The 10,005-nt window shown below is 42.1% G+C and overlaps 1 protein-coding gene across 1 annotated transcript; it reads left to right on the top strand.

Annotated features, from left to right (window-relative positions):
- The first annotated feature begins 2,976 nt into the window (after nucleotides 1–2,976).
- On the top strand, nucleotides 2,977–9,548 carry IFT70B (intraflagellar transport 70B). Its single transcript, XM_001154320.7, has one exon. It carries the CDS (start codon nucleotides 5,785–5,787, stop codon nucleotides 7,780–7,782), a length of 1,998 nt encoding a protein of 665 aa, XP_001154320.5. The 5' UTR covers nucleotides 2,977–5,784; the 3' UTR covers nucleotides 7,783–9,548.
- Nucleotides 9,549–10,005: the final 457 nt, after the last annotated feature.

Raw genomic sequence — 10,005 nt, 5'->3', positions numbered from 1 at the left:
GAGGGGTGGGTTCCCAGAGCCTTGGGCAGCCCTGTCCCACTTGCTTCACTGGGTGTAGCACACATGGCTGTTCTCACAGTTGAAGTCAAATGCCCATAGCTTTTCCAGGCAGACATTGCACTTTGTCAATGGCTCTACAATCTTGGGGTTCCAAAGGTAGCCCTATTCCCTCGATTCCTACTTCCTTGGTAGGGACTCTTTATGGCTGCTTTGGTCATACATTTCTGCTCAGCATTGCTTTAGTAGAGGTTCTCTACAGTGGCTCTGCCCCTTTGACAAGTCTCCCCGGGCTCCAGGCTTTCTGGTACATCTTCTGAAATCTAGGTGGGAGCTGCCATGCCTCCACCACTCTTGTATTCTGCATGCCTACAAAATTAGCACCATTTGGATGTGGATGATGCCAAAGCTTACAGCTTGGGATCTCTGGAGTGGCAGCACAAGTAACACCTGGAGCTGCTTAAGTCACCAGGATGCAAGAGCAGCAGTGTGAAGTGGCCGTGGGCAGCAATTTCACAGAAAACACCCAGGCTTGTCCCTCAAAACAATTCTGCCCTCTTAGGCCTCTGGGCCTTTTCCCCAATATCCTGATGCACAGTACTTGACTCCCTTATATGCATACTAATCTTTTTAGCAAGTAGTCTCTTGACTGTACCCTTGAATTATTCTCCTGAAAACACTCTTTCATTTCACATGGTTGGGCTGCACATTTTTCAAGTGTTTACATTCTGCTTCCCTTTTAATTATAAATTTTGCATTTAGATTATTACTTTGTGGTGCCATAACTGAGCATAAGCTATTAAAAGTAACCACATCACTTCTTGAGTGCTTTGCTGCTTAGAAATTTCTTGCACCAGATACACTAGTTCATCACTCTTAAGTGCTACCTTCCATAAATCCCTAGGGAGTAGACATACTGCAGCCAATTTCTTTGCAACTGTGTAACAAGGATGGGCTTTACTTCAATTTTCAATGAGGCATTCTTCATTTCCATCTGAGACCTCATCAGCACGGCTTTTACTATCCATATTTCTATCAGCATTTTGGTCACATTACTTAAACAATCTCAAAAAAGTTCCAAACTTTCCCTCATCTTTTTGTCTTTTTCTAAGCCCTCACCAGAACTGCCCTTAATGCTCTGTTCACTGCAATACAGTCTCTTTCTAGCCTGCTCCTCCTCCAAATTCTTTCAACCATTGCCCATTACACAATTCCAAAGCAGATTTCACATTTTCAGGTATCCACAGAGCAAATCCCACTCTTCGGTACCAATTTTCTGTGTTGGTCCATTTTGTGTTACTGTAATTGAATAAATACCCAAGGCTAGGTAATTTATAAAGAAAAGAGGTTCATTTAGTTGATTGTTCTGCAGGCTGAGAAGTACAAGAAGCATGGTGCCAGCATCTGCTCAGCTTCTGGTGGGGTTGTTTGTGCTGCATCATAACATGGTGGAAGGTCAAAGAGGAAGTGGACATGTGCAAAGGGGCAAAACCCAAGGGCAACTTGCCTTATAACAACCCACTCTTATGGGAACTAATCCATTTCCACGAGAACTAATCCAGTCTCATGAGAGCAATAACTCTCACTACTATGGGAACGGCACCAAGCCATTCATGAGGGATCCAGCCCCATGACCCGAACATCTCCCAACACCACCATGCTGGTAATCAAATTGTGAGATTTGGTGGCAACAAACCACATCCAAACCATAGCAATACCATAAGCCCAGAAATAAAAACTGTTTGATCAAAAGCAAGGCATATTTAAGAAGAAAATACATTACTATTTAAAATATTAATAAAGCTGGAACTACCAGAGAAAAAAGTTAATCCCATAACTGGACAGCCTAAAGAAAATGCCCTGGAATGAATGGGAGACAGAAATAACAAGTAGAAAGTGGTTTTGCAGAAAGTCTTACTTTATTAAGGAAGATGTCTGACCACAGCTGTGGTTGAAATACTCATAAATAAACAATGTTTACCAACAAGAAGTAGTTATTATCATGAAACAATCACTTCCAAGTAGTTTTAAAAGAGACTGCCAAATAGAATATACATGCAATCTGATCATCTCATATTTTGGCAGGCAGAAACACAAAAGTGTTAGGAACCAAACATCATGCTTTTTGCTCCTATACATTTTGCCTAAATGGAATTCTTCCACATGGTGAACATGCCTCTGCTTATTCAGCAAAATCCACTGTGAGTCCTAAACCATTTCCTGAAAGCTAAATTCCCTTCGATAAGGCACTAAATCATTTTATTGTAAACACCAAATGCTTTCTTACTGCTGGGAGTGGTATTATAGACTTACTTTTTGATATATGTTCCAGCTTTTCAAGATTTTGTTGTAAACAAAAAAGATACTTTATGATATTCCACCCTGTTTATTGCTTTCCAGAGTTTCTATCATTAATTAAAGGGTCTCCTTTCCCTCCTCTACCACCCAAAAAGCTGATCTACTCCCCATATGCCTATATGAAACCAAATAAAGGTCGGTCTATCACAGCAGCAGTGATGGTCATGCCAATTTCACAGTGTGATCTGTGCATTCATTTCATTTTGAAAATGACCCTGCCCTCCAGCTGTCTAAGCCGAAAGTCCTGCTTTTTTCAAGCCAGGCCTAAGGAGCAGCATCACGTGAAATAAGGAGGAAGAGACACAGAATGGCCTCCCTCCTGCCCACTCCAGCTGCCACGCTCACAGGTACCAACAAAAAGAGGAGAACCCCAACTGATTCCTGTAGGGATCCCAGAAATTTGGAGAAGAAAATAGTCCTTTTACTTTTCATACATTTTCAAGAAGCCGTTTGAAGGTGAATGCTTTCATGATGCAAATACAACTCTGCAAAATAGAGATAAAGCTGAAAGATAGGAAAGACAATTTCTCATTTCCATGTTCTGTCTTCTTACCTTAATTTATTATTACCCAAGGTAACAGCTCAATATATAAGAATTTTATTTTATTTTTTTTTAGAGTCAGGGTCTCATTCTATTATACAGGCTGGAGTGCAGTGGTAGGATCACAGCTCACCACAACCTTAAACTTTTGGGCTCAAGCAATTCTCCTGCTTCAGCACCCCGAGTAGCAGGGACTATAGGTACGTACCACCACGCTTGGCCTTTTTTTTTTTTTTTTTCGGTAGAGATGGGGTCTTCCTATGTTACTCAGGCTGGTCTTGAACCCCTGGCCTCAAGCAATCCTTCCACCTTGGCCTCCCAAAGCTCTGGGATTACAGGCATGAGCCAGAATTTTTAAATATTAAGCCTTTTGGATATTGTTTCCAAGGGACAAGTGTCAATCAGGCAGGCAGTAAGCAGAACACCCCCTACTCCTTGAATATTGAGCAGCACTAGCCAGCATCTTTCAATCTACAAACACTTCTGGGTTGAAAACTGGATAAGGCTGTAGCTGAGATTGGGGAGAAAGAAGCCTTGAAATAGGGTTACCGAAGCCTTCCTCAACTGCTTTCCCTGGTGTTCTTGCATGGTCCAGAGCTACACTCAACCTCTCTAAAATGAGTGCACTTTGTCCCTTTCTTGGTATTGATGCAGTAGGAGGTTTCTTGTCTGTTCTCATCTAGAAGGACAGAACTGTGGCAAACTTCTCAGCAAGAGAGAAGAATACATGAGTACGTGAAGTCAGCTGCTTTATGGTATAGCATTCAGATGCCTACTGAAGTTCCTTTTTAGGTATAACAGGTGACCACTCCCAACTAATCACTTTCTAATACTTGCTCACAGTTACGACTTAGGCCAAGAAGTTCAAATTTCCACTGGACAACCCAAGGTGGCTGGTTGCTTTAACAGGAAAATAACAATATAAAAAAAGCAAGACACTAATATTCCCCTATAACTGGGCCCATACATGATAGATAGAGTTAATTCATCAGTGACTATTACCTACTGAACTTAGCTTTGGAATTTCATGATTCAGCTGCTGCTTATCTAGCTGTGTCATCTCAGGCAAGTTACCTAATCTTTCTGATTCACATGTTCTTCATCAGTAATATGCAGAATACAGGGTGGTTATTATGATTAGAAATAATATATATAGGTGGTCTAATAGAATGTGATGCAATATGGTTGGTGTTGGCTCCAAAATTTATATGTAGAAAAGATTTATGAACAGCAATACTGTTGAAGAGGCAGTAAGGTACCTGCATTGAAGTATTTAATTATACAGCAAAGACATGCTCTGACTTGGACTGTTTATCATGGGTGGTAGTGAGGCCAATGGACATCATGGAAGACTACAAAAGACAATGCTCTGTCCCAGGCCACCATATGATAGATGTTAATGAATTACAACTATTATTGTTACCTTGAAAACTACACTATTTACAAGTACCTCACTGGGATAAGCCAAATTCATATTTTGCTATCTTGTCTATGTCCCTAATTCTTGATTGAAAAATTGTATTTATTCTCCCTTAAAGTCTATGGTCTCCAGGTCAGTTTATCTAGGGGTATTTTTTAAATTGGTGATTAGATATAATTTTATGGAATAATTAAGCCCCTAGTTTTTCACAGCCCCATCATGGCCACTAATAAACCGAAAAAAAATTATACAAAAATAGCCCCAGGATAATAACATGGAATCTACAGCATCTATTCCAAATATATAACAAAGAATGAAAGAAAACCCAGAATGATATCTTGTACAGTCTAGCAAACCTGCATAGAAATCTTCAAACTAAGAATCTGGAAAAAAAAATTAAAGTGTAGGCAATCTTTTCTTATTTTAACAGAAGAAAATCCATATTTATCAGTTCAATATCCAAAATCCCTAGAAGGCTGAAAAGTACAAACTGAGCATGTTTGTCTCTCACACACCCACACATCACTGGCTAATTTAGTAGTTAAGAGAGAAGAGTAAAAATGCATAGGGAAAGGAGCACATTTTAATGTCTTGGATTTTCCCCTCTTGGAAAAGACTGAAGTCATGCATTTCTCCAACGTTTCTACCTAGTAGTGAAAGTTGGAACTCCAGCGCAATGGGGATGGCCAAGGGTAAACGCCAATATATACTCAGTAATATTTGTTGTTACGGGAAAAAAGAGCGGGAGATACTTTGACCTAAAACCGAAACTCTCCCAGTACCAATCAAGATTCACAGTCCTTTTTCCTCATTAACCTCTGGAAACCACCAAATTAAGGATTCCTGCTCGCCGCTCTATTCCGTTCTTACAAACTGTGCCCTCGGGGTAGTGCAAAAAAGAACGTGCTCTAATTCCAGGGTAATTCCAAGAGATAACTCGCCTTTTGCCATCCCGGTTCTTTTACTAAAACTAAACCAAAAGCCAGCATTATTATCGACCACACCGTGTACAAGGCTCAAAATCGCCAGGAACATGGGGCCGGAAACCTTCCTCCGCTGCGCCAGAGACCACGGTGCCATAACAGACACAGTGAGCGCCCCTCATCTTTAGGAGGCAGGGAAGGAGAGTTACCCTGCACCCCCACGGGCCGCCGGTTCGGTAGGTACAGCCGGGACTACGTCTCCCAGCATGCAGCGCGGCTACGACCCGCGCCGCGGAACCACTGGAACGGTGCATGCCGGGACGAGTAGATTCAGTCTCTGAACGGCCCGGAGGAGTAGTCTTTCCCCTCCTGAATGCCGCCACTCCGCAGTCCAGAGTATTTGAAGATCAAGCTGAAATTGAGAGACTGACGAGAATGGTCCCTTTTTATTCCTAACAGATTTCTTGCGACAAGGAAACCGGCAGTCTTCCGCTTCCGGTTGCTCTGTTGCCGTAGTAACCGCACCCATAACAGCCGTGGTGGTTATGGCTGGCCTGAGCGGCGCGCAGATCCCCGACGGGGAGTTCACCGCGGTCGTGTACTGCCTCATCCGCAATGCACGCTACGCCGAGGCGGTGCAGCTGCTGGGCCGAGAACTGCAGCGGAGCCCTAGGAGCCGCGCCGGCCTGTCGCTGCTAGGCTACTGCTACTACCGCCTGCAGGAGTTCGCGCTGGCGGCCGAGTGCTATGAGCAGCTGGGCCAGCTGCACCCGGAACTGGAGCAGTACCGCCTGTACCAGGCCCAGGCCCTGTACAAGGCCTGCCTTTATCCGGAGGCCACCCGGGTCGCCTTCCTTCTCCTGGATAACCCCGCCTACCACGGCCGGGTCCTCCGCCTGCAAGCTGCTATCAAGTACAGCGAGGGCGATCTGCCAGGGTCCAGGAGCCTGGTAGAGCAGCTGCCGAGTAGGGAAGGGGGAGAGGAAAGTGGGGGCGAGAATGAGACCGATGGCCAGATCAACCTGGGTTGTTTGCTCTACAAGGAGGGACAGTATGAAGCTGCATGCTCCAAGTTTTTTGCCGCCCTGCAGGCCTCCGGCTACCAGCCTGACCTTTCCTACAACCTGGCTTTGGCCTATTACAGCAGCCGACAGTATGCTTCAGCACTGAAGCATATCGCTGAGATTATTGAGCGTGGCATCCGCCAGCACCCTGAGCTAGGTGTGGGCATGACCACTGAGGGCATTGATGTTCGCAGTGTTGGCAACACCTTAGTCCTCCATCAGACTGCTCTGGTGGAAGCCTTCAACCTTAAGGCAGCTATAGAATACCAACTGAGAAACTATGAGGCAGCTCAAGAAGCCCTCACTGACATGCCACCCAGGGCAGAGGAAGAGTTGGACCCTGTGACCCTACACAACCAGGCACTAATGAACATGGATGCCAGGCCTACAGAAGGGTTTGAAAAGCTACAGTTTTTGCTCCAACAGAATCCCTTTTCTCCAGAGACTTTTGGCAACCTGTTGCTGCTCTACTGTAAATATGAGTATTTTGACCTGGCAGCAGATGTCCTGGCAGAAAATGCCCATTTGATTTATAAGTTCCTCACACCCTATCTCTATGACTTCTTGGACGCTGTGATCACTTGCCAGACAGCTCCTGAAGAGGCTTTCATTAAGCTTGATGGGCTAGCAGGGATGCTGACTGAGGTCCTCCGGAAGCTTGCCATACAAGTACAGGAAGCAAGACACAATAGAGATGATGAAGCTATCAAAAAGGCAGTGAATGAATATGATGAAACCATGGAGAAATATATTCCTGTGTTGATGGCTCAGGCAAAAATCTACTGGAATCTTGAAAATTATCCAATGGTGGAAAAGATCTTCCGCAAATCTGTGGAATTCTGTAACGACCATGATGTGTGGAAGTTGAATGTGGCTCATGTTCTGTTCATGCAGGAAAACAAATACAAAGAAGCCATTGGTTTCTATGAACCCATAGTCAAGAAGCATTATGATAACATCCTGAATGTCAGTGCTATTGTACTGGCTAATCTCTGTGTTTCCTATATTATGACAAGTCAAAATGAAGAAGCAGAGGAGTTGATGAGGAAGATTGAAAAGGAGGAAGAGCAGCTCTCTTATGATGACCCAGATAAGAAAATGTACCATCTCTGCATTGTGAATTTGGTGATAGGAACTCTTTATTGTGCCAAAGGAAATTATGACTTTGGTATTTCTCGAGTTATCAAAAGCTTGGAACCTTACAACAAAAAGCTGGGAACAGACACCTGGTATTATGCCAAAAGATGCTTCCTGTCCTTGTTAGAAAACATGTCAAAACACACAATCATGCTTCGTGATAGTGTTATTCAAGAATGTGTCCAGTTTCTAGAACACTGTGAACTTCATGGCAGAAACATACCTGCTGTTATTGAACAACCCCTGGAAGAAGAAAGAATGCATGTTGGAAAGAATACAGTCACATATGAGTCTAGGCAGTTAAAAGCTTTGATTTATGAGATTATAGGATGGAATATATAGTAATAGCTGATAGTGGCATTTATCAAATGGCTTTGTTATGTAAATTTGCATTGCTTTATTTACCCTTTGGCATCTTTATATCTGTTACATGTTGAACTTTGTACACTTATGCATTATAAAAAAAAAAAAAGTAGCTAAAACTTTTGCTGTTAAATTTCCCAGAAAGTGACATATTCTAAGAACTTTTACCCCAGGAATTATGAAAAATTCCAAACTTATGAGGAATGTTTATATCAGAAGTTGTAATACGTTTGTTTCCTTTCCTCTGTTATCTTTTGTGCTTTGACGTATCTTGAGGGGTCTTTGCACAAGGATTACATCATTCAGGGACCAAGCACTATTTCAGTAATAGTTAAGAGTAGTCTTTAATCATTTCAGGGATTGTGTGAGAGTAGTCTCACAATTTACACTCATTAATTTGTAATGCATACTTTTTATATAGACTTTAGGATATTTTGGCAGTGTTTATTAATATGGATATAATTCTTTACCTAACCAAAATTCCTTAGGTTATAAGTGGTTTTAACCTGCAAAAGTCAGTAACAAATTTTGTTGCCTTAACAAAATTATGGTGCTATAATGTAGAGACAATGAACGATTATCAAAGAACAAATTTCCCTGGTTTTCTTTTGTTCCCTTTAATAATTTAAATATATGAACAAGATACACTGTTACTATTTTCCATGATAACTTTTTAAATATCTATCTCTGTGAGAAATAACAGAGCTATCCTGAGAACTCAGGGGTTTGTTTAAGAGACACAGGTTTTGTTATGTTTGTTGCCCAGGCTAGTATCCAGCTCCTAGGCTTAAGCATACTCCCACTTCAGCTTCCCAAGTAGCTGGGACTACTGGCGCAAATCACTGGGTCCAGTTCTCAGTTCTTAATTCCTACCTTTGTGTCTGCAATTTAGGATATGCTGGCTGTACAGTGTTTCCATGTTGTAGCCTCTTGAATAAGGAAAAATCTCAGCCACCAGGTCTGACCAAAAAGGTCAATTCTAAGTTGTAATGTTCATTTCATGTCCGCAACTCCCAAGAGTTATTTGGAGTTCCCACTGGGAACCACATGCATTCTGATCAGGCATTTTATTTTCTGAACCTTACAAGAGCCTTACTATTTGATTTCCCACTCCTCACTCCTCTCTTCCCACAAAAAGTAACTGTCAATCCTAACTTGACCTGGCTTAGAAAAATCAAGTGTATTAGACTGAATCATATGCAGTTGTTGATTTTGACAGTTTTTGATGTACAAAACTAGCAGTTTCTCATAGCTCAACCTAGTAGCTTTCTTCTGAATGATAGGGAACCTCTGCCATAATGAGATGATTTTTTCCTTCAAGGAAAAGGAACCACTTAGCCACATAAGTACTGATAAGAAACATGCTCAGCATAATTCCTCTGTAGCATGACCTCCTGAGTGCTCAAATTGTATTATACCAGGAAATTTGGCTTATTGTGAAGTTCAATGGTTTTGAATTTATGGCATTTTAAATCTTAATTATCTGAGCTGCTATCATTTACCACTGATGCTTTAGTCTCACATGTGGAGGACAAGCAATGTTTAGTGACCTCTTCACTGCATCCCATAGCACATTCAATGTCTGGGAAATGTTGTTTGACAACTTCTGTACTAAAAGTGTTGCTGCAGTAGCTTTGTGCCCCTGTCAATCTTGGTAGCCCCTTAAGATTTGGAAAGTAAATGAACTGAAATCTTGTTTTCAATGGCCATATTAAAATTCTTTTTTTTTTCCTGTTTCTTCTAAACCACACTATTTTCTTTAGGGGGGAAAAAAAGCATAAAGTGTAACTAATGTTAACCACCCAAAAACAAATGTTTTCCAGATTCCCTTTTGCAAATAGCCTGGTCTTTATTTGGCCACAGTTTATTTACCCAGGTGCTATGTGTTTGTGGTTTTCATGTATGTGTAATTTAACTTTTCAGAACATAAAAAGCTTTTCAGAATGGTTTTTAACCCCTTGCTGCTGGGCATTTGGGATTTCCTGCTTAGTAATGTATAAGGAAATCCTGACTGTTCACACCACTAAGAAATAAAGGTGAACCATGCCATTTGTCCCCTTCCTTACCCTGGCTCTCAGAGAGGAACCCACCCAGATTCAGATTGCTGCTGGCAACAACAAAGTCTTATGAACCACACAGAGTCAAGAAGTCTGGTGCTGAGGCCTGGGAAGACAGGGCATTCCTAACTCCCCTGGCACTTGT

The sequence above is a fragment of the Pan troglodytes genome, chromosome 13, assembly GCF_028858775.2.
Source record: "Pan troglodytes isolate AG18354 chromosome 13, NHGRI_mPanTro3-v2.0_pri, whole genome shotgun sequence".
NCBI lineage: Eukaryota > Metazoa > Chordata > Mammalia > Primates > Hominidae > Pan > Pan troglodytes.
Note: the sequence above shows the minus strand (reverse complement) of the source record. Positions and strands in the feature narration are given on the sequence as shown.

What these genes read in the sequence shown, in the direction of transcription:
- IFT70B (XM_001154320.7), top strand. Translation starts at nt 5,785, where the DNA reads ATGGCTGGCCTGAGCGGCGCGCAGATCCCCGACGGGGAGTTCACCGCG.